The 26,155-nt window shown below is 42.6% G+C and overlaps 6 protein-coding genes across 7 annotated transcripts in view; 1 reads left to right on the top strand and 5 right to left on the bottom strand.

The window, feature by feature from the left end:
* Positions 1–5,535, bottom strand: part of LOC106742920 (two pore potassium channel protein sup-9-like) — a 90,589-nt gene extending 85,054 nt beyond the window's left edge. Inside the window, exon 1 of the mRNA XM_014616282.1 lies at positions 5,131–5,535. The gene's annotated coding sequence lies outside the window, so the exon portion shown is untranslated. The remainder of the gene's footprint in view (positions 1–5,130) is intronic.
* A 2,397-nt stretch (positions 5,536–7,932) lies between these two features.
* On the top strand, positions 7,933–9,504 carry LOC106742914. Its single transcript, XM_014616272.1, has 3 exons — positions 7,933–8,413; positions 8,922–9,270; positions 9,366–9,504. Exons 1-3 carry the CDS (start codon positions 7,933–7,935, stop codon positions 9,502–9,504), a joined length of 969 nt encoding a protein of 322 aa, XP_014471758.1.
* Positions 9,505–11,265: 1,761 nt separating this feature from the next.
* LOC106742915 lies at positions 11,266–13,823 on the bottom strand. The gene is made up of 4 exons (XM_014616273.1): positions 13,795–13,823; positions 11,920–13,520; positions 11,686–11,812; positions 11,266–11,606 (listed from the first exon to the last, which is right to left on the bottom strand). Exons 1-4 carry the CDS (start codon positions 13,821–13,823, stop codon positions 11,420–11,422), a joined length of 1,944 nt encoding a protein of 647 aa, XP_014471759.1. The 3' UTR covers positions 11,266–11,419.
* Positions 13,824–16,309: 2,486 nt separating this feature from the next.
* On the bottom strand, positions 16,310–17,824 carry LOC106742919 (viral IAP-associated factor homolog). Its single transcript, XM_014616281.1, has 5 exons — positions 17,654–17,824; positions 17,328–17,469; positions 17,017–17,245; positions 16,726–16,934; positions 16,310–16,645 (listed from the first exon to the last, which is right to left on the bottom strand). Exons 1-5 carry the CDS (start codon positions 17,654–17,656, stop codon positions 16,524–16,526), a joined length of 705 nt encoding a protein of 234 aa, XP_014471767.1. The 5' UTR covers positions 17,657–17,824; the 3' UTR covers positions 16,310–16,523.
* Positions 17,825–18,502: 678 nt separating this feature from the next.
* Positions 18,503–22,296, bottom strand: LOC106742916 (synaptic vesicle 2-related protein). 2 transcript variants are annotated; one of them, XM_014616275.1, is made up of 8 exons: positions 21,721–21,810; positions 21,407–21,605; positions 21,050–21,234; positions 20,646–20,842; positions 20,496–20,559; positions 20,278–20,403; positions 19,975–20,183; positions 18,503–19,773 (listed from the first exon to the last, which is right to left on the bottom strand). In XM_014616275.1, the coding sequence occupies exons 2-8, from the start codon at positions 21,426–21,428 to the stop codon at positions 19,161–19,163; spliced, it is 1,416 nt and encodes a 471-aa protein (XP_014471761.1). In that variant the 5' UTR covers positions 21,429–21,605; positions 21,721–21,810; the 3' UTR covers positions 18,503–19,160. The 2 variants fall into 2 exon arrangements, with proteins under 2 accessions (XP_014471761.1, XP_014471760.1); XM_014616274.1 differs by lacking the exon at positions 21,407–21,605 and having other exon boundaries at positions 21,721–22,296.
* A 307-nt stretch (positions 22,297–22,603) lies between these two features.
* On the bottom strand, positions 22,604–25,517 carry LOC106742918 (cell cycle checkpoint control protein RAD9A). The gene is made up of 6 exons (XM_014616280.1): positions 25,336–25,517; positions 24,870–25,072; positions 24,628–24,792; positions 24,216–24,372; positions 23,960–24,131; positions 22,604–23,583 (listed from the first exon to the last, which is right to left on the bottom strand). The coding sequence occupies exons 1-6, from the start codon at positions 25,367–25,369 to the stop codon at positions 22,884–22,886; spliced, it is 1,431 nt and encodes a 476-aa protein (XP_014471766.1). The 5' UTR covers positions 25,370–25,517; the 3' UTR covers positions 22,604–22,883.
* Positions 25,518–26,155: the final 638 nt, after the last annotated feature.

Consider the following 26,155-nt stretch of genomic DNA (forward strand, 5'->3'; position numbering starts at 1 on the left):
CACAGAAAGAGTACGCTCGGAGCATGTTCGCTAGAAAATGTTTTTTCCGGCGGATAAATCGATTAACGTGATATCCTGTGCATACGTGTGTACTTGACTCTGTGTGTGTATGTGTGTGTGCATGTAGATGTGTATCGTACAATCAAAACGATGACCGCAAACTCTCATTATTCGATACCGCAATACCGCAGTGACGAGCACAAATTCTGCCCTCGTCAATTGCGTCAAAGTGATCCCCGCCTAAGGTTACACCGCAGTAATTTATCAAGCGATTATATTGCGCTGCGCGTTTACCTGTCATTACCGTGCCTTATCATGGAGCACGTTCACGAGCGGATTCACACACATCGTTTACCCTCGACAAGTTCTCGAATGGCGAAAGAGAGAGCGAAAGAGAGAGAGAGAGAGAGACAGAGAGAGAGAGGAGAAGGGGGAATGCGCGATTCACGAACTCTCTCTCTGATGAAGGGTACTATCTCGTGAGCCCATCTGCGAACCTTCGTCGATAAATCTCGCGATCGCCCCGATGACAGGAGAAAAATAACGAGTGATTAAGACGATTTCTCATAGAAACTATTTTGGGATCTAATTGGGATCCAGTCCGATTTTTGCCAAAATAATTATGGATTCTAGTTAGGAAATCTACGCAGGTTCTGATTAGAAATTGTTCGTTAATATAGTAATAGCAAAAAGATTTGTTTGGACAGCAGAAAGATTTGTTAAGAATATTCATTGTTATTTGCTGGATATATGGACAGCAAAATAACTTGGTTGTGCCAACTAAATTTTATCGCAATGACGTTTTGCTGCAGCATCAAAATTATTTCATATTCCGTGTAACAAATCTTTTTGCTTGTGCTATATTAACAAATAAATTTGTCGCTCTAGCAAAACCCTTCTCTCCATGCAAGAAATATCTATTCTGAAACCACTATGCGAGAGAGAGAGAGAGAGAGAGAGAGAGAGAGAGAGCGAGAGGGAGGGGAAGGGGAAAAGGAGGGGAAAAGAGATGGCGGTCGCAGCACAAAACAAGCTGCGGCACACAGCCAATCGGCATAGCGGAAGAGAAGTTTCATCCTATGTTTGAGATAATGAGGTTCCCAATTGATATCGTAGTGGGATAACTCGTTTTGGAAAAACTTTTGAATATTCCAGTCGGAATCTGTGCTATATAATCTGGGAAAATCTGGGAAAATTCCTATTCTCTCTCTCTCTCTCTCTCTCTCTCTCATACGCACCGTATCTCATCGTACTCTCTATTAAGCATTCACCGTATGCCCACGATGAGGAGCAGCCGAGGCGCGAGCGTCATGCGCCAGCGCGCGGGCATACGGTAAACGCGGGCTTAAATTCCGGCAGAACGCGCCTGATGGGATTCCAGTTTTGGGCGCAACAACGTATGCTTGACACGCGTTATCAACGTCGCTGACGAGGTACCGTGAGCGACGATAACGCGGTTACAGGACCGGGAGAGCGAGGGGATGTAGCTGACGGTTTAGGGACGGCCGCGAATGCGACCGAGTATCGTTTAGCCCGGAATTCTCGCCAGCCCTTCGCCGCCGCCGACGGCGGCAGTGGCGACGTGGATTAACCACGTCGTGTATCCGGCGAATGGAAACGTTCTCCGGCGATGGCCAGCAGTCCCGATGCCTCGGAAAAGTACCGACGTCGTTCGACACGCATTTTTCCATCGCACACACAGACGAGGCGCCGTCTGGACTACCCATAAACCGTCCCCGTTACCTACCCGCTCCGGAATCCGCGCTCTTTTCGCGGCGGATATCACGCGTGGATGCGCGCGAATGCACAAAGTGCGGGTTAATTACAAATTCATAAATCCGGTGGCCGAGAAAGAGAGAGAGAGAAAGGGGAGGAAGAGAAAGAACTTTACTACCAAAACTGGTGCGGAGGACTCAGAGATACACGGGGGTTACCCCTGATTATTCTCGGGCGCTCCGGTTGCGAAATTCTTTCTCGCATAATTCGCGCGCGCGCGCTCGGTCTTCCTCGTCCGAATTTAATTCGAGGCTTAATGGCGAAGGTACGTATTTCGAAGGGAAACAGGATTAAGCATGAGCGATGCGTATGAGCCGAATCGTGAGATTTTTTTCTCCTCCATTCCGTCTATTCTGCTTCTTCTTCTCGGCGAACGAGGGTTGATTCGGGGCTAATGAGCCGAGGCGACGTCGAGAACGAGGCGAATCTATTACACGGAGTGAGAATTCGCGCGAGCTGCACGGAGCGAAGAGAGTACAATTTCCGGCGATATCTCGATGAGTGCGATTTATTTTCCATTTGCTGCCTCTCTCTCTCTCTCTTTCTTTCTTAACAAGAAATTTTAGTGTCATGATTTTCCATCTTTAAGGTAGTTGATCCGTCAAATTATTTTTTTAGGAATCCTTTTAAATATTAGCTACAAATTGATGAAAATACTATCTACAAGTCTCTAAAATTAGAAAACGATTGACAATTTGGAAGAAAATCTACTCCCTATTTTACTCTACTCTGCTTTCTCTCTCTCTCTCTCTCTCTCTCTCTCTCTCTCTTGCGGATCAGCGAAAAAGTTAACGCGTGACAGTCGAGCCGAGGGACGCAACGGACATTGTAAAATCCACAAGAATAAGATGGGAGGGGAATGGATCCAAGATATGCGGAGTTTGCCTCCGTCGTTCCGCTGTCGTGAGCGACGGAGGCAAACTCCGAGGAGACGAAGCTACGAGCACGCCGCGGAAGTAATAAATAGCCGATGGCCGCGAATTTTTAACGCGCATCACGAGCATACGCGAAGTTGTCGGGAATGTCATCGGCTGTGAGAGAAAAGATACCGTATGAGCGTAAATATTTCCGCACGCAATTTCCCTTCTCGTCATCCATACGCCTCCAGCCGACGCGATCGCGATCAAACGCGCGGTATGTTCAGCATGCCGGCCGCGTCGGCGGAGAAGAGAGAGAGAGAGAGAGATTTGCGAAAGAAATTATACTTTCTCCAAAGAGAGAGAGAGAGAGAGAGAGAGCACTATCGACCGACGTCATGTGTGATCCTTGCCTACTATCCGCCACGTATACACCGAGGCATTCCCCGTTTATTGAGTCTCGGCTCTTTTCGCTTGCTCTCTCCACCCTCTCCTGCTTTCTCCCCCTCGGTTCTACCAACAACCCCTCGTCAAGATAAATAAGTTCCTTCCTCATAAATAATACGATAACGAAGCGCGTTTCTCTCTCTTTTTTTCCTCTTCGATTTTTTTCTTTCCTACAATTGTACAAGGGGGAGGGGGGTGTAGTAAAAGTGAAATTCACCGGCTTATGTGAGCGCCAGTCGTAAATTTCATCCGTGAAATTAAACATTTTCTCAGGCCGCACTGGCGAAAGCAGCAGGCGTATAGCCCGGGTATTTGTATTTTAGCGGAACTGTTCGCCGGTTCTCTTTTATTTCTATCACGCGGCCAACGAGCGGTGGAACTTCTTTTAATTTTTTGTTCTCCTTTTATTGTATACCCACCTTGTTTAGAATGCAAAGAGTGTTGTGTGTGTGTATGTGTGTGTATGTATGCGTAACACATGCAGCTTTCAGGAACTCTCGGAGATGGGTAAATAGATAGAGAGTATAAAAATGTTAGCCGCGTCATTGCGTGCGCGGCTCAATCAGCTCCGCGGAGTCATGTGTATCTAGCGAATAACATATACCAGAGACCTATGCAATCTTCTATCGCGAATTATTTTCTTCGAAATTATTAAAATAAACCGTTGAACGAATCGTGAAATAAATGAAATAAATTGATCATAGATTGAATTGAGACGGGCAAGAATATATTGCGTATGCGAGATGTCAAGTCTGTCTGTCATTAATCGCACGCACAAGGACTAATGTTTTATAATGTAATCAAACTTATTCTAGACACACACAGGCAAATGTATTTATGTATGATAATATTATATCTATTATACAATATACACCTGTTAACTTCTGTTCTACAGATTTAGTTTTAATACTACCTTGAAGCTATAAGTCCAGATCTACGATAAATATAACAAGCTTTTTTGTTTCACTAAGTTGTAATGTAATTTCCAGCGTTTAGACATCGCAATATCTAAAAAATGTGAATATTACTACAATTTTCGATAGCACGAGGAATGCCTTTTATCAATTACGTTATATTTTTATTGCTTAGAGCAAAAGACTAAAGGCTTACCACACCCGCTGTGGATCCGGCTGTGGAGCCTAAATGCTCTCGATATTTCGACTATTAAATTCATATGAGTGTTCACTCAAAATAACCTATTTCGACGCTAAAACTAGACAGACAGTTGGACAGTAAAATTGACTAGACAGTAAAATAGAATTCTAATTTCAATTCGAATTCTAATGATATTATTTACACGGAAAGAAAGTTTGGTTGAATCTACCTGACAATGGACAACCCTGTGCGCCTTGTTCGAAAGAAAAACGGAATTTTAGTTCTCGTGAACAAAATTCAGTTCTCATAACCAGAAATTCCGTTATCTTCAACTGAAACGCGTTCGGCTGTCCATTGTCATGAGTAGATTTCTACCAAACATTTTTTTCCCATGTACTCCTACTTCGTGCACGATGATATTTAGCAAACTATTATTCTAAGTTGGTCTCCTATTTAACTTTCATCCTGTCGTATAATTCAAGATATAATATAAAGCCTAAATTTCTCGGCTCGGGCATCTGCGTAGGCCTGGTGGTGGTAGGTTTCCTCGTGGGCGCTGCGCTGGCAAGTAGAACCAGAGGCCAGCGCGCACGGCGCCGACAGTAGTAAAAGCACGCGTCGCGTCAGACGCAGACACGCGACAGGATGCACCGCACGGCGCGACGCGGCGTCGCGCCGGTCGACGGCTAGATGGACGGTCACTGTCCATTCCGAGTATCGAGTCCGGGGATTAACGGATTAACGGATAGCCCGGTCACGCGACGATCAGGGTATGACCGGGCGAAAAACTCGACGGGTGACGATCTCGCGGCGTGTGCGCCGGACACTTGACGCGGACCGCATGGAACCCGACGCGTTCCATGGGGGACGGAAAGACAGAGACGGTAAACGAAGAAGAGGGTCACAGCTCGGCGATGATGATGAGGAGTGATGAAGGCGGCGCTCGGCCTCTTACCTTTCTACGTCACGACGAGATGCACGCGTCGAAATCCGTCCACGCCATTCTCTCTCTCGAGCACAGCACCGCACTGCACCATACACAGACCATACACTTGAGCAACACCTCTCCTCCGACGGTCGGTCTCTGTCTCGTGCTATATCTCTCGTTCCTTCCGACTACCCCCTTCTCGTCTCGATCCACCTGTCCGTTCCTCACTTTCTCTCTCTCTCTCTCTCTCTTTCTCTCTCTCTGTCTCTCTCTCTCTCTCTCTCTATCTGTCTGTCTGTCACCCTCTCTCTCCCCCTCCTCCTCTGTCACGCCGGCAGGAGAAACCCTTCGCGTCCGTCGTCGGCCTCCCTTTTCTCCCGGCGTCTTCTCCTCGCTCTCGGAGGTGGCGATCGAGCCGTGTTAACGAGCGCGACGGCCGCGATCGCCGACGACGACGACGACAGCGGCGACGTCGTCGACGACAGGGGACGTGATTAGGAGGAAGAGGAAGAAGAAAAGGAAGCGCCTCCCTGCGGCACGCGCGCGCGCGAGAGAGAGAGACGGTCCAGCATCCAGCTACGCCCGTGACAGCGTCTGGGCAACTACTGAGGAGGATCTGCGCGGTTCCAGCGCAAGCTGTGTCGTTCCCATTTTGACCGGACACGGCGCCACCGAGAGCTACCCTTTTCACCGTCGGTGAAGGAAGGCGAGGGGGACCGCGGGGGGTAGCACGCACGCGGCCTCGGAATAAAGATATCCCGCGGCGGACTACCGGGCTGATACCTCTTTGACGATATTACGATATATTAGGGAATATATATAGGCACCTCGCTCTTACCCCTCCCCTCCACCCAGCCGTATTCTCACGTCGATACTCGTTTACCGATACCGGGGATTAATATCGATGTTCGACGAGAAACACCAAAGACGTATAGATTTTCTCCCCCTTCTTTCGAATCTCCCGCAAATTCTCCGCGAAACTCGAGGCTTTCCCGTCCGCGGGGAAGCGTTTCTTTCGACCAATTTATCAGCGCTTCCTTTCTTCGCGACCACCGAGTCGCACGCGGCACCTTCTTGTATCGTCGATTCTAATTAGTCACTCCGATAAGTTGTAACAAAATCGCGTGCCGATATTTTTCCAGTTATATATCCGTCTCAGTGAACACCAACTTAACCGTAACATAACATCAACGTTACAATGTTTTCCACTCAACAATGTAAATGTAATATAACGTGCGTGTTATGTAACAGTTACATTGTTGAATATAACATTGAAATTATGTTACTGTTAATTGGTGTTACCCGGAAAGGGTGTACTGTGATAATGGGAAAAAAGGGATAACTGAAAAATCGCACCACAGCGTATATTATCGCAAATTAAATTTAAATATGTCTCCTGTGCGAAAGCGAGCAACTCTGTTTCACCGTCTTTGAATTGAAATTCTTCTGGGTTGCGCGCGCCGGTAAAGACAGCGAAAAAGAGAGAGAGAGAGAAGGGGAAAAGACGTATATCGGCGTACTCGCTTAAAATTCCACTTAATTAAAATTTATCGAGACAGTTTGCCGCGCCGGCCTGCCTGCCAGGTACAATGCCGATCGAGGCCGCGAAGATTACGCCGCGTTGATACGCGGCATCTCGCGAGATGAGCCGAGCGCGGTCGATACTGCGTTACAACGCACCGGAGGCGACTCGGCCCGGCAATATCGTACGTCGTTAAAAAGGCGAAGCCGCCCCCTTTTACCCGTCGCTGCACGATCGTCAGTAAATTCGACGGGCTACGTGACGGGCGAATCCCCGTTACAATTTACGGCCGAGAACCGAACGTGTAAATAGCGACGTACGGGCGATATTTCGCGGCGCTACCTCGTGATCGGAATCGCGAAGTCTGGAGCCGGAACACCGGAAGTGAAGCCCTTTCCCTCTGCACCTCGCGGTGTGTATTCCCGACCCGGTCTCTCCGTGTCCTTCCGGAAAATCCTTCAAAATAGCTCTTGGAATTTGTTCAAACTGGCGAATTGGTTAATCCACGGAGGATGTGACAATATGATTTGTGTGCTCCTGCAAAATTATTTAAATTTTGTTCGAGGAGGCTATTAGGTGTACGAGAATTTTAGTATAAATCATATTTGAAAGGAAATCATGTAAATTATATTTGCGCAATTTTAATCAAAATTTAAGGAAGAAATGCTCAAACGCGTCTGTACCAGCTCTCTCATAACAAGTTTATAATTATGATAATGTGAAATTTAAAAATGAAATTAACAATGACAGTTCAATACGTAGCAGGCGACGGTCGATTTTATTCGGAGGTACTTGAAACAACGATTCGTTGCGGAAATCAATTTTCCAGTCACGTCCGCGTAATTATTAGTAATTAGCCTTGTCAACAGACGTAACCGTGTTTTACGAAACCGTCATTAATCCGAAATTAACGCGGACCGCAATTAAATAAATGACGGACGGGGTAATAAACTCGTAATTTGCCGAGCGATTAGGAGATCGATTAACTATATCGGGGCAGGGGGTGGGGAGGGGGGGACTGATTCATAGAAACAATTGTATCTCGAGTAAGCGAAGAATGATGTCGCAACTTGCGACGTTACCCTAGCGTCAGTCGAAACTGATCAGCCGGAGGATATCGGGGTATAAAGTACTCGAAGGCGCGTCGATTAAAAGCACGTTAACGGACACATGTTCGCGTAACTTGAAACGAGTATCGCTTAAAAAATTAACGTCACTGTTAAAGAAAAAGGAAAGAAAAAAAAATCGCCGGTCGAAAAAATCCGTGGCAGCTCGCGATCCCGATATCATTGGGCTCGTTCGAGAAGATGGCTCGTGCGAAATTATCGGCGACGGAAAAATTCGTCGACGGGGTAGAATCCGGCGCGTCGGCGGGCGGCGAGGAAGCGGGCAGTTTCAATTACGCGGTCGCGGTTAATCGCTGGAGCATGCGGCTGTTGGGCCTGTGGCCGTTGGACGCGCGTCTCTCCTACCTCAAGTGCAGCGTGATCCTCGGGCTGATGATTGTTGTCATGTTGCCCGTGGTTACGTGCCTATTTATGATAACGGATTGGGTGGCGATAATGAATCAGGTCAACATGACGCTCCCGTCGTTACCGATGTTCGTGCGTTTCCTCGTCATGAAGATAAAGGCCCAAAACTTACGGGTCGTCTTGAGCAGCATGAGCCACGACTGGGCCAACTATCGGCATTTGTCGGTGCGAAACCGCCGTACTATGTTCCATTACGCCAAGAGGGGCAGGCGGATCAATGTGGTCTGCATCGTGTGGATGATACTGACGATCGCAGGTGAGGAGAATCGCAAGGCGTGTTCTCGAACTCGGGCGCTCTCGCATAAATCTGTGGATCGGGGTATTTTTTGTTGTTATTAATATATTACGTTATTCGTTATTATATTATAAAATATATTAAATATATTATACACTCAAGTGGAGATCGTACGAAACGTATCAAATACGTATCAAAATGAAAGATTTATGCGTTATCCTCGAATTACATTATATATTTATGTATCTTTGACAATCCAATCGTCACTCAGGTTGCCGAAACTTCTGAAAGAAAACACTTTGAAAGTCTCCAAAGCACTTAAGAGACTCCGAACAAGTAGTAGACGTCTTTTAAACGTCTTCAAGATGTTTTTCAAGAAGTTCTTTAGAAATTTCTGCTACCTGGGCAGTTGAGCTTCCGTATAATCAAAGGAAATCAACGCGACTGTCAACGTGTTAAAAAAAAAATCACTACCGATTAATTCGCAAATAAATTCGTAATAATGACACGAGCGATACCTCACTTCCAGTGTACGTAATAACGCCATTCGGGAACACGTGGCTGAACAGCTATCCTGGCAACGCGACCGGCAGGAGGCTGCCCGTGGACGCGTACTTCCCCTTTTCTCTGGAGCAGCCGTACGTGTACGAGATGATCTACGTCGTGCAATCGATCACGGGCGTTATCGGCGGCATGGTGATCTTCTCTGTGGACTGCTTTGTTTGCGTCATCGTGTTCCACGCGTGCGGGCAGTTGGAGGTGTTGGCCGCAACGTTGGAGCGACACTATGACGCCGTCGAACACGATCGCAAGGACGCGCGTTCCCACACCTGCGCCTGCCTGTCGTGCATCGTGAAGCGACACGTGCATATCATCAAGTACGCGTCTCCGACGGGCGAAATTCGTCCGCGTCGGGTCCGAGTTTTTTCTTTCCCCGAGGTTAATGAGAATTCTTATCGACGGTGTTTTTCAGTTACATGGATGTCGTAGAGAAATCCTTCAACAACTTTATCCTGTGTCAATTATTGGCGACCACTGTTATCCTGGCATTTCAAGGCTTCCAAATCGTTCTGGTAGCGGGAATAATGCTTATAAGTATACAACAGGGCTAAATAAGCGTATATTGTAATGTATTGTTCCTGAATCGCGTTAAAGTCTTAGGACCATTCAACAATTACGTCACGCTAAATTGGAATATTTCTTACTCTCCCTTTTCTTCGTAATATGGGAAGCGGAAAAAAGATATTTTTCCGCTTTCCATATTACATGACATGTGGAATTACTTCTTTCTCCCCGCCGACACATGGAGAGAAAAAAAAAGCTAAAAGTTTACTACGTCTACAGTAGATCCAGTCTGATCCCCGAGGCGAGCGTGCCGCTGAACTTTGATCTGTAATGTGAAGTCTTAAATACAATATATTACATTCTTATATTTTTCACAAAATGATATAATTATCATACACGGATAGTATCATTAACCCGTCTGAGAAAGAAAATTTCTCGTTTCAGTTTGCTCGTGTCAGCAATGTCACCGGTTTCATCGCGTTCATCATATATGGTATAACATTTACGTTCTACATCTTCATATACTGCTATATTGGGGATTGTATTATCGAGAAGGTAATATACAAATACGTTATCGCAATTGTAACTTTTCCTCTTTCGCTTCGTCTTACAGAGTTCTAAGATAACAATATGATAAACTACACCTATACACCGCGTGTATAAAGAAAAAAATAATAATAATGACATGAGAATCTCAGAACTTGTAGATTTTATTAAGGGAGGGAGAGGGAAAGAGAAAAAGAATATCTAGATTATTATAATTATAGCGAGTCACTCGAACTCGCGCGATTTACTTTGAGACACTTGAAGTGTTCTGACAAAATTCTTTCATCTTCTTCTGTAATTTAATAACCAACTAACGTAATTCTCTCGTGCATGGTGACTGGCGAAGAGCGAAAATATTGGAAGAACGGCGTATAATTTAGAATGGATCAATTTCCCGCGGAATTACGCCCGACCTATTATATTGTTAATAGCGTGTTCAAGGAGACCCTGCAAAATTACCGCTGGGAGATTCGCTACGATGACCCTCTCTTACTACAAAACAGTAAGTTTTCTCTTCAGTGCAGAAATTAATTTTTTAAACTCCTTTCAACTATTATATTAGTGTTAATTAATACTCTCTTCGACATGCACTCAGATTATGATGACATCGCTCTCGTACTTGTCAGTTCTTATGGCAATTAAGTAAACGACTTTTATCGACGCGTGACGACTAGTATTCGCAAAGTATTATTTCATGTAAAAACCAGAGGTTGCGAAGAAAATTATTACAAAATTATAGATCTTCTAAAGATAATGTTTTTTTAAATCGGTAATATCGTCGAAACATAAAAAAGTTATTCATTCATATTTTTCCAGTATTGGCGTAATAAACTGGTTGTTTTCAGTTCGCAATAATAAAAAGAAAAGGAAAGTAATAAAACATATAAGTCTTTAATAAAAATTATATATATGCTTATTATATTCTTTTTCCCTCTCTCTCTCCCTCCAGTCACATATCCTTTGAGGAATTTCAAGTTAATTCTCCTTGAACGAAAAAATTCTTCACTTCCTCGTTTCACAATAATTTACTTTCCAACATTAACATATGTTAACTCAGCCCCCTTTCCCAAAAAAAAAAAAATATGTTATCAAATCTTGTATGTAATCCGGCAAAGAATATGTGATGTACAAAAAATATGTCACTGTAATAAACTATAAATCAAAAAAATATATAAAAAAAAGGAAGATCTCTAAACGATAAAAAAAAATGATAACAGAGTATAAAAAAAGTTGAGAATCAAGATATAAAATACTAACTACAATAAAATATAAAATAGGTCGCAATACATAACTACTTAAGTCTTAACTTAATGGTAATGATCAGATCACTTAAACAATTAATACTGCAGTGCCTTCACGATGACCTGAAGTAGGATTTTCGCAATATAATAATTGCGAAAACAGACCCCGAAGATTTTAAGTTAGGAACAAGCTGTCATGCTCGGTCGTACTCTTATTAATGTTATGAATAAGCATGTGCCTTTGGAAAGCGCGAAATCTAACGTACAGTTTGCCACACCTGCTACACACGTAATACTGCTCATAGGGGCCGTACGACATATGATGCGCGGTTTTCAGATGATGCACCAATGACGATTTATACCTGTGTGAAACCGTTCAGCATAATTATACGCCCCATCAACAGAAAGCAGAAGCCCACGCTTGATCACCGATATTCTTACCTGTATACTTTGCCGCAGATGTGGCACTTGAAGTTCTCCTTGTAGAAGCTGCAGTAGGTGAAATGTTTCCGAAATTTCTTCTCGCTGAACACTCTTTCACACCGTGTACACTGGATGACACATATATCTGAGGGAGAAAATTACTCATCACATACATTTGTCGTAAATAAGAGCGATTCAAATATGCGTGAAAACTAAGAACTGACAATTCGTTACAGCTTCCTTCCAACTTACCTTTCTTGGTCCTACGCGTCTGATTTTTGACAGTAGGATCGAGAACGGCAACATTGGTCGAGGTGGTAGCTTGATTTGGAGATATCGCTTTGCTTTTCTTCGCTGAAACCGAGTCCCTTTTGAAACGAACGTAGTCGTCCGTATCGTCGTGATTTTCTGCGTTTTCCACAGTAGATTTCGAAGGTCCCGTCGATCTTCCCCGCTCATCCGAGTGCACGACGAGTTCTGCGGAACACGATTCCACGCGGAGCTTTTGCGTTCTATCGGCACGAGGTGCCTGTGAATCCTTCGATTCACGTTGCTTCACGGATGTCGGTTCGTTGGCGTTACTCTCGATCGATTTTTCCACACCGCCGTTACCGACGCTGTTGCCATCGCACGCGCTCCACTTCGTGACGTTCGTATCCTCGGGCTCTTTGTAGCAAAAAATCGTCTTGTCGAAGTCGTCCACGTCGCCTAACACGTGATAATAATCGTTGGTGTAGAAATCGTACGAGCAGGGCGTGAGATGTTCGCTCTCCGCGTCGCTGTTCGCGTAATTCGGCACCGAGTCTTCGTACAGTACGAAGTCTTTCTCGCTGGAGAACGTGCAATTTTCACACGTACAGGTGCACAGCACCTCGGACGCGAATAAGAAATTCGACCTGTTCTTGTTGATCAAATCTTCTTCCGAAGCTACGTCCTCCCTTGATGAGAACTCGTAGCTCAACGGGTCTTTCTCAGACGCGACCTGCTGCGTCGCATCGCACTCCGTCGACTTGCCGGAAGTAACATGGCTATAATTCGCATTGTACTTCCCGTCGAGATTGCGAATATCACCGTTGCGGTGGAAGATATCGGACCCCTCGCTCGACTTGGTTTCGATGACGCCGGGAAGCACGTCGTCGCCGAGGAAACTTTTCTTCGTGTCACTTGACGCGGCTGCTTTGTCCGTCGTATTTGCATCCGCAGCAACGGTAGCGCGGAAACCCGGCAGCTTGGCTGCCTTCCTGTCGCTGGACTTGCGAGTCGCTGATCCTTTGGGTTTTTTAAACAAATATCTGTGCTCTTCGCTATTGTGCGCGACGTTCATCTTCTTCGTCGGGCTATTTTCTTCCTCGTGACTTAATGTAACGTATATTGTCCCCAACTCGTCTACCGTTTGCAACACATAATTGTCTTTATTATTTTTGTTGTTGTTGTTGTTATTACACCAATCCGGCACATCGTATCGCGTGTCCAGAGGATGGTGCACCTGCTTCCTTTGATGCTGCGATTTCGGCGACCCGATCTTATTATTATATTTGCTGTCCTTTTCCGAGTCGACGCCGATGTTTAAGTCGAAAAATGTGTTTGCACTTTCCGCGATAGACACGAAAGCGATGTCTTCTTGGTCCAACATGAATGTTTTGTCATTTTTGTACGCTCTCGCGTTGCTGCTCCTCAGAATATTCGGCAGGTTTCGCGTGGGTTGCGTATTGCATAGTACAGCTTGACTCGCATCGTCTGTGAAAATCTCGAAGGATCCCATGTTACGAAACAGATACACGTTACCACTTTCCGTACTTCCTCCGGCCGTAATTCGCGATTTTTTCCCCATATTCTCGGTTTCAGCGTGGTACCTTTAGGCAATAAACAAAGCAATAAAATATTAATACCATCGCTGCAAACGCTTTCCCACTGTAAGTAGGGCTCCCTATACAGGGTGACTTGTATGAAGTGACCCCGGTTTATATAATTATTAGCGAAATTTGTTATATGAAACTATAGTTTGTACCGATATATTCAATACAAAGGATCATCATGTAATGGAAACGATTATCTGATGGAAGGCGTTGAAGGACACTTCAAGATCAACTTCATGTTTTTAATGAAATGCTATGTTATTTATCTCACTGAACTTGTCTTTTAAAAAGAGCTATCATCCTATGAAATGAAAAATATCGAATTTCATGAAAAAAAAAAGGAAATTGAGCCTGTAATATTCTCGACGTCTCCACCCATCGAATAATCGTTCCCACTATATGATGCTTCCCCTTTGTATTGAACGAGTATCGGTATAAAAATTACTTTTATATGTCTCCAAATTTTGCTGATAGAAAATTTTTATATTTTCAAAACAAAAAATGCTAATAATTAAATCGGTCACTTTATATGAATCACCGTGTATATGTTTATGGATTTTTCCCTGTATACATCCATACGTTTTCACGTCAAAATATTTCGGAGCAACGTCAACGCAGTGACCTAAACATAAATTCGCGAACTATGCGGCGTATATACGTATTACACACTGCTTCAAGTTGACGTGAACTGATTCGCTTGATTGAAGAGGCAACAAATAAAACAGAAACGTCGTGTTCCGTCACACATGTAACAACAATCAAAGGCTACGTTTAGGTATGCGCGCTATCAGCGCATTCTATCCTTGTTTTAACGTCTAGCAAGGGAAAAGGTAGAATGGGCAATAGCGCTGATAGTGCGCTAGCCGAATGCAGCCAAAGTGTCAAGTACACACAGCTGTCGTTCATCAGAGTCCGCAGACACCGCGGAATGTTCACACACCGTGCACACCAGCCAGCCAAACATCCCCGAGAGGAGCGTGCCTTATCGTTTACACAATTAATTCAACGTGAGCTTTAACTCCTATGTTATGCTAACTCACACGCATCGTGAGTCTGCAAGTATGCGGCAGGATAACCATGAGCGCACCTGATCGTGTCCAACGGGTCAGCGAAATAAATTCCTGTTAAACTCGGGACGAATAGTATGCACAGGTGTCGTTCTTGATTCTCGGTAAGATCTCGTAAGATCAGGCATCGGTCACGTAACTCTTCCCTAAGATGTGCGAAGTAAAAATTCTATATAAATGTTCTCGAATTAGAAAATTATTATTGTAGTAACAAGTCAATACTTTGATCAAAATGATGGTACGATAAATGAGTATTTTTCTAAACTATAGCATGTTTTAAAATTAAAGCATCTTTTAAACATGTCGTGCAGTTGCAATGGCATCACCAAGTATGCATTAAATGTTCACAACAACGAGATCACTGATTATTGGTCTTTATTGTTAGATCCCGAAATTTAAAGCGATTATTTTCACGAATTACTCAACCTTTGTCTTTTTTCTCAATGCAGTCAGTAAATGTTCGGGTTTGAGAACATTTGGAACTTTCACTTTTCACGTTCCCGCACGTTGGGGAAAAGTTACGCAATCGGTGAGCGAAATTTTTTTTCCAGATTTCCTGCAGATTGACAATTGCCGTTTAAAAGTGTCTTCACGTTGGTTATCCAACTCACATTGCAGCTCTATGTTCGCTCGTCGCGTCGTGCTTTCACGCAGACCCGGCGAACGATTCAATGACGATCATGGAGACCACCGTCGACCCGACAATGCGGATTCGTTGATCGCTTGCGGTCAACTAAAAGAAGCGAGCGAGTGAGCTAGTCTGCCGGCCGAGACTCACAGAGAGGCATGGAAGAGTCTCTTACCGTTAAGCAGAAAAAGAAACCTGAGAAGTCCTTGAAAGAGCGATAAACAGGAGAAAGATTCTTACGGGTGTCGGGATCATAAACATCGACGGTCTATCGGTGTGCGGCCCTTTTGCTTATTAAACACTGCGCATGGTGTATACACGCTGACTGCTCGCTGAGTGCTGGCTGATTATGCAAAAGAAGCCGGTCGAACTTAACGCGCTACGTCCTTTTCGTGCGCTACACAATAGGAGTCCGCTGAGCTTACAGAGGTCTCTATACACGTGAAACAAAAAACGATCCGGAAAGCCCAGCGGCGCTCGATGGAATTCGGTACCCCGTCTGAAGTGTGGCTCATAAGTGTCAACCTTTTTGAAACGGTATTGCCAACTAATCGCATTGCATGAATTAGCTGGATTGATCAATGCGATTTGTCAATTCCGTTGAGTCGATCGTCGATTAGATTTAAATCATGATAATGGATCGGGCGTTATTTTGCAATTTGTGACACCGACGAGATGATCGAAGATCATTACGGGATTTTAGCCTGCAGGAAGATTTCGCTGTTTAACCTCCAGTCGATAAGTTCGTCGGTAAATTTGTGTCAAACAAGCTCAGATGATACGTGCAAAAGTGCAGTTTTTAAGAATAGTTAATATACTTCATTGTCGGTCTCGATATACATATCGATATAACATCGCGGTAATTATAAATTACCTCCGGGTTCCTCAGGATCCCCGGGGCACGGATATTTACCTGGGGCTAACGGTATTTAGTATTACCTCGTCGGTGCCGGCTATTCTATAATTTATAACAAATATTTCGTCGTCGTTAAACGTATCGTTGCGCAGCTATTTTCTGATACACATTTTGTCCGCACAAAGATTTGTAACGCACATAAACATGAATATATAATCGTGACATGAGCGACGAGTAACACGGTAGTAAAATATATTTATTGGAATAAACAGTATGTGTACATAAATTTTGAAAGCGATACATCTACAAATTGGTTGACTTCCGCTTGTGCGACAATAAGTGTATAAAATAAATTAAGTGTAAAATCTTCTTTCTCCTCGCACGCTGATCTCGTAATACTTGTTACATTCGTTCGCTCGCGTGACTGTAATTATCTAACACAAGTAAGATCACCAGTCTTCCTCGTCTTGGTTCTTCAGCATTGAAGTTAAAACGTCCCTCACCACGGGCCGAGGATCTTCCTTGATCTTCGTCGGTACCGCCTCCGCCTGCCCCAACATCCACTCCAATTCTGCATGACAAAATAATACAATGTATATTTTTTGCTTTATGCCTTACGAAAGAATCATAGTTTAAAGCCAAGTATGTTACCTTCAACAGTCAAATTCATGCCATGCAACTCGAGTGGCCCAATGAGTTGTTTCACCATGTTTCCATTGCAGTAGATGAATATCGTAGGAAGATTACTGTCTGGCCAGTTGGGAATACAAGTGGTGGAGATGCTCTTCAAAAACTTTGTAGTAGGAAACTTCCTGGCTAGACTGGTGAGATGCTGATTGATTAGAGTGCAGAGCGGAATACTGGAAATAAATGAGTTTTCAGATAAGAATTGAGGTACACTATAGGATGTGTTGTGAAAATTCAATTGCATTATTATTGTACCCAGATTTGTAAAGATGTAGAACAACCCAGATATCCTCCCCGGCTTTGTTGACCTCTCGAACGTAATCTTCCGCCGATATCTCCCGTACCTCCCCATATTTAGATCTGTTCGCTAACTCCCTCAATTCTGCTATCCTCTTTTGTCGATACTCCTCGAGCACTCGTTCGTCCTCTTCATCTTCTAGCTCATCCAATTCGTCCAAGGACTTTTCTTCTAAGTTGTTCGGAGCTAATCAGATGTACAATAAGTCATTAACTACTCCAAATCCATGGAAAGAGCAACGCAATTGAAAGCCAATATGTGCAATTACCACGTCCTGTTTTTTCATCTATAGTACTCTCAAGGAGATTTACTATTTGATCTTCGGTAACCTCTTTCTCCTTCTCCTTCTCAGGTATGATACCTTTCCTTCTGAGAATGTCGTTCCATTCGGTATCCTCATTCGGATCTTGCTGAAAGCGAAAAATCGACTTGATCGAAACGCTCTGGATATATTATGAAATGTGTTCGAAAATCTAATTAAGATTTGCATCTTGCAGCCTAGCTATGTTACCATATAAGGAGTCATGCGTGTCTAACCTCTATTGAAGAATCTTAGATCGCAATAAAGCTCCGATTTCTTTGATTAATACTCACCATTCTGGAAAATTTACACCGAGTGTTTCTACTTCAGCAGTCCTGTAACTTGACACTAACACCAACCGTTTTTAATTCCTTATATTTATCAAATATTTGTGGTGATCGCGAGAGCAACGCGAGAGACGCTGATTTATCTCCTACGTTTCTACCACATGAAACGACGCACACATGTGCACACAATACTGGCACAGTTACTAAAAGGACCACGTGGTTACTCAGGAAGGTATTCGGACAAGCCTCGAAGATACAAAAGTACATTTTAAATATAATTTTAGTGATTTTATTATACCAAATATGATCTAAATTAAACACTCGTCGTTCTTAATGTAAAACTGACAGTGATGCGCGTTTACGATTAACACTTACATTGGCACTTTTCTTGACAATTACGTATCAGTCTTTGTGCATTGTATGTATATTCTGTAATGTGCGATTAGTTTCCTATCTAATCATAAAATTGCTCTTGTGACAAAAACAATATCATCTTAACACTAAAGATTACAATAAATAGATAAAATATGTACTGTATTGTATATGTATGCGCGTGCGTTCACGACTCGTAACAGAGAATACGCTCATATAAGTAAATTGCAAACAAACGCAGCTTAAAAATATATATTATAATAACCTATTTATAAAATTATACATGTGTATGTGTAAATACACATGTAACATCAATTCTCAATAAAGTCAAAAGCAAAGTTGATTAAGTACCTGCTTACGTAACAACACGTTATGTATTGTAATATAATATTATACTTAAAAGCAGGATTGAGAAAGTTAATATTTATTTTTACCTAAGTTAAAAGTTAATAAAATTAAATTGGTTAAATTAAAAATTAGTATAAACAAAGATTAACTTAATTAAAAGCTAATTAACTTGTTAAAGTTAAATGATATTATGCAAAACTATGTACATATATTGTCTGCCAAAAGTTTCCGGACATCACTCTCCACACTCAAAGTTTAGCGCGCATAGTTAATTATGTATACTATCCTCCAGATGCAACAATATTTATTTTCTACCTTCGTCAAACCATCAATAACATAGAAAAATATTTACACCTCAAACACCTCTACTAACTGTATCTCCAGTAGTTTCAATATATTGTTCTAATATATTGTTTTCTATTCATTGGTGAATACTGTGGTTACAAAAATCAGAATTTACTAATATTTACAATCTCAAACCAATTTTTACATTTCAAATTGCAAGTAATTATAAGAGTAGCATCTAAAGAAAGGTTATTAGCATAAAATTGTCTTAAAACAAGGCCCAAATCAAATTTAGATCACGAGACACGCGCTGTAACAATTGCTCTGTGCAAAATGACGGGCGATCAGTACGTTATTTTCTCTTTGATTACACAATTTCAGCAAGTGCCCGAAAACTTTTCTTTTATTAACTTCTTGACTTGAATTTGAACTAATTATTACTCAACCCTGCTTAAAAGTAACTTCAAGGTTGCGAAGCGCCTGCTAAAATATTTCAACAGAAGTACATCTACCTATTCTCTTGACTCGTATCGTTTGATTGCTGACTCTTGGTCTCCACAGGGAGCGCGAGTGTGGCGATCGCCGCGCACAACGCTGTGGTCGCGTAGATCGCCATCGCCCCCGTGATGGACCATTGCAGAAACACCTGCGCTATGTACGGCGTGACCATCGCGCCGATTCGCGCCATGGCGCTGCACGCACTTACACCTATGCTGCGCAAATGCGTGGGGTACACCTCGGGCGTGTACACGTACGCGGCTTGAAACACCCCGGCGATCAAGCCTCTGGCCAGGAAAATGGCGATGGTCAAGGCCGCTCTGCTCAATAAGCAGGTCCTGCCCAAAAAGCAGACCACCATAGCGAACATCACCAACTGGCAGGCCATCGTCTTCCGCCTGCCGATCTTCTCGATCGCGTAGACGGTGGAGAAAATGCCGGGGAATTCCGCCAGCGTGGTCCAAAGCAGATCGATGTAATCGCCGCGCCGTAGTCGGCAGTCGAATTGGCACGTGTCCTCCTCCTCCCTGCTCGCGTCCAGGGAGCCGCATTGCTCCGAGGATGTGTGAAAGAGCTCGGTGGTCATCAACACTACTCCGTAGTAACAAAAGGCTGTGGTCATCCTGGAAAATTAGACGAGAGATAGAGGGAGAAACAAGTATATTTGAGATACACGCTTGTACGGTACGAACTCTAATTATAAGAAATTGTCCCTCTTCCCGATTTTCGTGACTCCGAAGAGGGCATCACTCAATATGCGAGTCATTACTAGGCTCCAAAGGGGATCCAAACGGGCGAGGTTCTTGGATAGAAATAGTGTTTACCAAACAAGCCAGAGTAAAGCGGACGTTTTGCACATCTCTTTGCTCAGAACATCTCTGAATCGTCCGTGGTGGCCTTGGTAAAAGCGATCCATAACTAGTCTCCCCAGAGGCAATGATTTCTTATTTTCCCTAGCTACGCGTTCCAATGTAGAGATCGCGCGATCTATTCTGCCAGTTGCCATGTCAAACACTGTAGACTCTGGGAGCCACTGCAAATATATATCCAGTGGTCGATAATTTTTCAACTCATTCATTCATCGATGAATGACATACATATTGAAGGTAAATGTACGTGTTACAAACCGGTGTTATCACGGCGAATACGAAGAGCGGAATGGATGACAGTATGAGAAGCCATCTCCAGCCGAAATTGGGCATGACGATCAGGGCGATCGCGACCTCGAAACAAGCTCCGAGCGCCCAGAAACACTATATCAACATACACGCTTTTTATTGTAACTGCGTTGTGCACACTCGGCGCGTGCGTGTGATTCAACCTTGAAATACCTGTGTCAACTTACATCCAGTAAAATAACGCATCTTGCTCTCTGCTTCGCTGGGAGGAACTCGGCGTACAATGTCACTCTGTGGAGAAGGGAATGCGTCGATGATAACGATGTATCGCAGGGCGGGGAAACGGCGCGTCCTTAAGAAACTTACCAAATACTTACGATTGCGGTACACAACCAATAGCAAAGCCTACAACTCCCCGAAGCAACAGGATCCAGAGGAAGTTCGGTGCGAATGAGCTGAGAAAGGCGTAGTAAGACAGCAGCACCGCGCACAAAGTCAAGGCTTGCTTGCGACCGTATCTCTCGCTCAAGTTGTTCCAGAACGTGGAACTTAACATCATGCCAAGAAAGACTACCTGAAAGTACGACTTCCAATTATAATCGTTCTGTTAGAGCTATGGTACACAGAAAAACGTAAGCAGTAAGACATAAATAAGCAAATTGACCAATCACAGTCGATTATTCTTCGACCGTAAGAACATCTCTTACTGCTTAAGTTTTACCGCTTACATTTTTGTCTGTGCCTTGACCCTTAGTAATCATCTCGAATGAAACAAAGTTACCGTTGTTGTCAGTGCTTGTTGGTATCTGGAAATGCCCCAGTCGCAGTGCAGGGATGGACTCAGGATGCTCAGTATGGTGATCTCCATACTGTCCACCATCCAACACAGACCCGTGAACAGAGACAGCTTGACTTGGAATTTACCGAAGCCCAGTGCATTGATAGCTTGCACCACAGTAAACGTATCTGTCGGTGAAATTTCAACGGGACTTCGTTATTTCAAGTCGTAGTATTCACAAATTACTTATTATACAGAGCCGAACAGCATTACTGATTTTTATTTGACATTTGAATTGAAAATGTCACGTGACTAAAGAATCATATTGCTGGATAAAATCAGTAAAATTGATGTACAGACCTGTCTCCTCGTGCGCATGCATTTCTAACAGGTACTGTTATTGGAGACATTTTGCGTAATGTCCTATGTGATGTTATCAGCCCAACTTAAGATAGCCATTAGTAAGACCCAGCTCCCACGGTGTTATGTTACCATGCGACGTTAGGTATTTACACAGAATATGGTTCTTCCTTAGAGCGTTAGAGTTAGGTGAACCCTTCTGTACAGTTGGAAAATGGAAGATGATTAGACAGTGTGATATATTGTAATTTCTACAAATATAACTTGTACACACACACACATACACACACATACAAAATATAATTGTAACGTACCGTCAGGTATGACCACGACGGAAGAAAGTTCCATGGATCGTTCGGTGCCATTTTCGAGACTCGTTGGACAGCTCGACGTGCTCTGAGCACAAACGTTCAGCTCGGCACCGTGCGATTCTTCCAGTTCGCGGTACGGTTCGTTGGATTTTCTGTCAGGATTCGCCATGGTCACGACCTCAGACGGCGTTGATGCACGCCACCGAAAAGTCGATCGATCTTACACTCATCAATCCAGAAGGACGAGAAGGAAGAATAAGGTCGCGACGTTACTTTTCAATTCGACGCCAGAAATCTTCATTAATTTTACGCCAAATCTCAGAGCTCGAGTCATCCCACATTGCTGTCGATACCTTTGTAGGTTAATATTTCAAACGCGTGGCAAATACTTCGTATTTTAACACAACCGTGGTCATAATTCGACGACGCCTTACTCTCCAACGTTAAACGTTCGTGTTAACTTTATATCGTGACACCAATGTGAATAATTAATGACGACGAGAATGAACGGTAAATAAGCCACGCCGCGGTCATAGACCACCATGAAAGATGGGGAAGTTCATTACGCATGATGCTACTTGAAAAAAATTAAGATCCGCCTGACTTCTCGTTGAGTCGTACTACTACCTCGGCCTGTCAGTGGCACGTTTATGGCGAAAATTTTGAAACCAAGAACCAAAATTCAAATTTGTTAGACGTAATGAGACAAATATACCCATTAAAAAACATTAAAAATGGCAAAAGGAGGCGTGCTCAGATTTATATATGTGCACTTTTAAACTAAATTAAAATAACTAATTAATCGGTTAACTTGGTTAAATATAACACGATGGCGCATATCGATATAAAAAAAAAATGTGTATAGGAAAGTTCTCCGCGACAAAGATCTGTAGAAAGGATTTAATAACATTTCAGTGAAATATTTCCACAATATATATATATATAATACGCTCTCTGTGTATAAATTAACGTATATTGGTCTTCACAAAGAGCACTATCCGTTTTCGAGTAAAACGGGTCCCGTTAACTTCCCTTTCGATCTGCTCTCGAAATATTACGCCTGCGCGATATCGATCTCGCGTTTCTTTGATTTACACTCAACACGGTTGACAAAAAAAGACAAAAAAAAGGCCTAAGAATTCGCACTATGGTTTTTCACGACAGATTCAGTCGCTGTTGTTCTCGTCGGAGTCCTCCACCAGGATTGTGTCATGACCGGGCAGCATTCGTGGATCGAATGTATTTTGGAAGCACTTCTGAAACACTACTCTAGCTCTCTTAGTTATCGGTTGACGCGGCGGTGAGCGTGGTATGCTTTCGTTCGGATCTATGAACTCCTTGGCCTGTCCTTCTTTTATGGAAAAGTTCTCGTTGTCACTCGTCGACTTCCGTTTCGTGATGCTGGAGAATACCGAATTCACCAATTTCCTGTGGCTCTCCGGGATTCTTCTGCGAGTCGTCGACGACGTCGTGCTGGCAGGACTGATGGCGAATAAATGACTCTGCTCCGGTTCGGCTTGACTCCTCTCCCTTACGTTGTTCGTCGCGGGATCTCCCGTTTTCGATATCGCCGCAACGTCCTTCTCAGCTCGATCAGGTGTCTTATTCCTCTGATTAATCTCTTCCGTGACCCGCTTCTTGGATGTATTATTGATTGTCAGGTTGGCAGCAGACTTCTTCGTTCTACCCGCAGATTTGACGTTCCCTCTAGAAGACGACTTACATCTCGAGGTTGACTTCTTGCGAAAAGATTGCACGTGCCTGCTGATAACTGAGATGTCTGATTGACTGTCGCAATCCGGGCTCAAAGTCGATAACAATAGGTTCACCTCCAAGCTATGATTCTTCAGAGCGAACAGCACTGGTCTAGAAAATATTATGCATATAACATGAAGGATTTTTATTAAAATAAAAATAAAAAATAGATTAAAATAAATTGAAATAAGACAAAATTTAATTAAAATAAAATAAAGGATAAAATATAATAAGGATTAAAGTATAAATAGAAGTACAAATCCAGAACAATAAAAAATAAATACTCTATGGTATGTTAAAAAATAATTGTGATATATTTTTCACATACGTGCATATCAGGGTTAGACAAATTAACTTAAGTTAGAAGATAATTACATAGGCCACTACTAACTTTTAATTTAACACCAAAGAAGTTAATTTAACCAACCCTGGTGCATATAGAATTAAATTAGGATAAAATGAAGGAATTTGAATGAAGAATACGTACTTCCCCGCAGTCTCGAAATGTGCACTAACTGAAGCACCTACGCTTTCACTGAAGGTAAGAAAAGCTCGAAATTCTTTCAGACAGAACGTGACAACCGTCTCATTCTCTACTATGTAGCGGTCGAACTCACCGACACTCAGGACCAACTGTGTACGTGTAGTGTTCTGCAGACCTGAACATAGAATAATATACCAATAAAAGTAACGTAATCTTGTGTTTATCAAGGATTTTATCAGAAATCGCTCACTCGATTTACCTGAGGTATCATCCACGTAATTCCTGAGCAACAGTTTCTGTGGCGTTACCTCAAGTGTTATTTCGATTAGGTTCGACTGAAAATTCTGTAGAGCGTCCACTAATGTTCGGGCCCGAGACATCAGTTCGTTTTTCATGCCAATCTTAGTATACGATGCCTGTACAATTTATAATTTATTAAAAAATGATCCATTGTATCCAAAAATTCAGTACATAAAACAATTTTCCTCGGCAACATGAATAGTTAAATTCAATCCAAATTTTCCATTATTTAGTAATATTAATATAATTGAATTTATTTTAAAAAATTCAAACATTACGTTGGCTATTCAATGGTATTGAATAGAAATATTTTTAAATTTATGAAGCATATATACCCAAAATTGAATGCAACAAGAATATTTTCAGTATACTTGCAACTTCTCATCGTCCAAGATGGGTGACAAGTGGGACTTGTTAATGCCATTCCTGTACTTCAAGATGAATTCTAGACTACAAGCATTTGGTTCCAGATTAATGTGGCAGGTCTCCACATGCTTGTCCATTGCATGTGCAGATTTGAAGAGAGTCATGGCGCTCTGTAAAATATGGAATATACTTCTGAAGTCTAATGATAAAGATATTATCCTAATACAAGAGAGGTAAATGACCCTACTCTCATAGATATTTTACACTTTTGTGCTTCTTCTTTCTCAAGATCTCCGAGGGCATAATAAGAAAAGAAATTCTTGTGAAACGTAAAGTCAGAATATGCTGACTTGGCCATATTGACTGTACGAAAAGATATGAATTCTTGCTGTGGGTTCACATACATCTCGTCCCCAATTTTTGCCAGCATGTGTATGGCTTTTGCCAAAACTGCATTAAGAAAAATAAAGAATATTAATTAACAGTATTGAAAAGATATAATTAGATTGTATACGATAGAATGGTTTATATTAAATATGCACATATGTATCATGTCTTTGTGTATTATTTATTAGCAATTTATATAGTAATATTACATAAATTGCTGCAGAACAAGGCGGTGAAGGAACATTAAATTAATAGCAATGTTCCTCGCACTGCATAATTTTGCAATACCGGGCGATATAACCTAAATTAAAAAAGAACCGACATACTTTTGACATTTCCCCCGAGTATAACACATTTCATGTTGACGTCTTTTCAGTTCTAAACACAATCAATGTCAGAGGATCATATGAATTTTTTCAATTTATGAATTCTTCGAATACAATGTAATGCAGGAATTCATACTTTTTTCGCGCGGTAATAAACGCACAAATTATTTCCCGTTTTTACTGACAATGTGACCGATTTGACGTCACAAGTTTATGAAGTGGTTTAAGCTGGATCTACAATTGGTGCAGTAATCTTGAAATCGTAAGAAAAATTGCGACCAATCGCAATCGAGCGTGAGAAGAATGATCTATTGTGGTTGGCCAATTTCTTACAGTTTAAGTTTTGGGTAAATACTATGGGTGTATTCCGATATATACTGGCAGCACTGCGAATTTTCAATTTGTGTGTTACATATCTATAGATTTGAAGTATTGGCAGTGAATAACCGGAACGCATTTTAGTGTTCATCATATCTGAAAAATATTATTTTTTTATAAAAATTCCCCATTATTCCAATGTATACATAATGCAAGTTCGATAAAACGACCGCCGCAGCACCTTTTGGTGAATTCAAAACGATCTTCGATTTAAAATCGGGCGAACATCGCCCTCCGTCTGTACTAATCGACCTCGGTATCGAATCGGGAGATATCGAGAGGACAATCGATTCTCCGGCGAAGAAAAAAACGAGAGAAATGGAATCGAACATCGATTCATCGGTCATTCGTATATGCGAACCGTCGTCCAATTTTGAGTCTTGTGAGAGTCGCTGAAGAGTACAGGTGTGTTTGTTACTTTGTTCGGTAGTCTGCACCGAGT

Source organism: Dinoponera quadriceps, unplaced genomic scaffold (genome assembly GCF_001313825.1).
Source record: "Dinoponera quadriceps isolate SergipeBrazil2010 unplaced genomic scaffold, ASM131382v1 scaffold946, whole genome shotgun sequence".
NCBI lineage: Eukaryota > Metazoa > Arthropoda > Insecta > Hymenoptera > Formicidae > Dinoponera > Dinoponera quadriceps.

What these genes read in the sequence shown, in the direction of transcription:
- LOC106742918 (XM_014616280.1), bottom strand. Translation starts at nt 25,369, where the DNA reads ATGAAATGTGTTATACTCGGGGGAAATGTCAAAA. An exon ending in AGTGTAAAATATCTATGAGA is followed by an intron (nt 24,793 to 24,869) that starts GTAGGGTCATTT and finishes CATATTTTACAG; the next exon opens with AGCGCCATGACTCTCTTCAA. An exon ending in TTACGTGGATGATACCTCAG is followed by an intron (nt 24,132 to 24,215) that starts GTAAATCGAGTG and finishes TTCTATGTTCAG; the next exon opens with GTCTGCAGAACACTACACGT.
- LOC106742914 (XM_014616272.1), top strand. Translation starts at nt 7,933, where the DNA reads ATGGCTCGTGCGAAATTATCGGCGACGGAAAAATTCGTCGACGGGGTA. An exon ending in GATGATACTGACGATCGCAG is followed by an intron (nt 8,414 to 8,921) that starts GTGAGGAGAATC and finishes CCTCACTTCCAG; the next exon opens with TGTACGTAATAACGCCATTC. An exon ending in CGACACGTGCATATCATCAA is followed by an intron (nt 9,271 to 9,365) that starts GTACGCGTCTCC and finishes GGTGTTTTTCAG; the next exon opens with TTACATGGATGTCGTAGAGA.
- LOC106742916 (XM_014616274.1), bottom strand. Translation starts at nt 21,886, where the DNA reads ATGGCGAATCCTGACAGAAAATCCAACGAACCGTACCGCGAACTGGAA. An exon ending in ATTGGTTGTGTACCGCAATC is followed by an intron (nt 20,560 to 20,645) that starts GTAAGTATTTGG and finishes CCTTCTCCACAG; the next exon opens with AGTGACATTGTACGCCGAGT. An exon ending in GCTTTACTCTGGCTTGTTTG is followed by an intron (nt 19,774 to 19,974) that starts GTAAACACTATT and finishes CTAATTTTCCAG; the next exon opens with GATGACCACAGCCTTTTGTT.
- LOC106742915 (XM_014616273.1), bottom strand. Translation starts at nt 13,823, where the DNA reads ATGATAGCTCTTTTTAAAAGACAAGTTCA. An exon ending in GACGCGTAGGACCAAGAAAG is followed by an intron (nt 11,813 to 11,919) that starts GTAAGTTGGAAG and finishes TTTCTCCCTCAG; the next exon opens with ATATATGTGTCATCCAGTGT. An exon ending in ATCTGCGGCAAAGTATACAG is followed by an intron (nt 11,607 to 11,685) that starts GTAAGAATATCG and finishes GGTTTCACACAG; the next exon opens with GTATAAATCGTCATTGGTGC.
- LOC106742919 (XM_014616281.1), bottom strand. An exon ending in AGATGAAAAAACAGGACGTG is followed by an intron (nt 17,246 to 17,327) that starts GTAATTGCACAT and finishes ACATCTGATTAG; the next exon opens with CTCCGAACAACTTAGAAGAA. An exon ending in CTACATCTTTACAAATCTGG is followed by an intron (nt 16,935 to 17,016) that starts GTACAATAATAA and finishes ATTTATTTCCAG; the next exon opens with TATTCCGCTCTGCACTCTAA.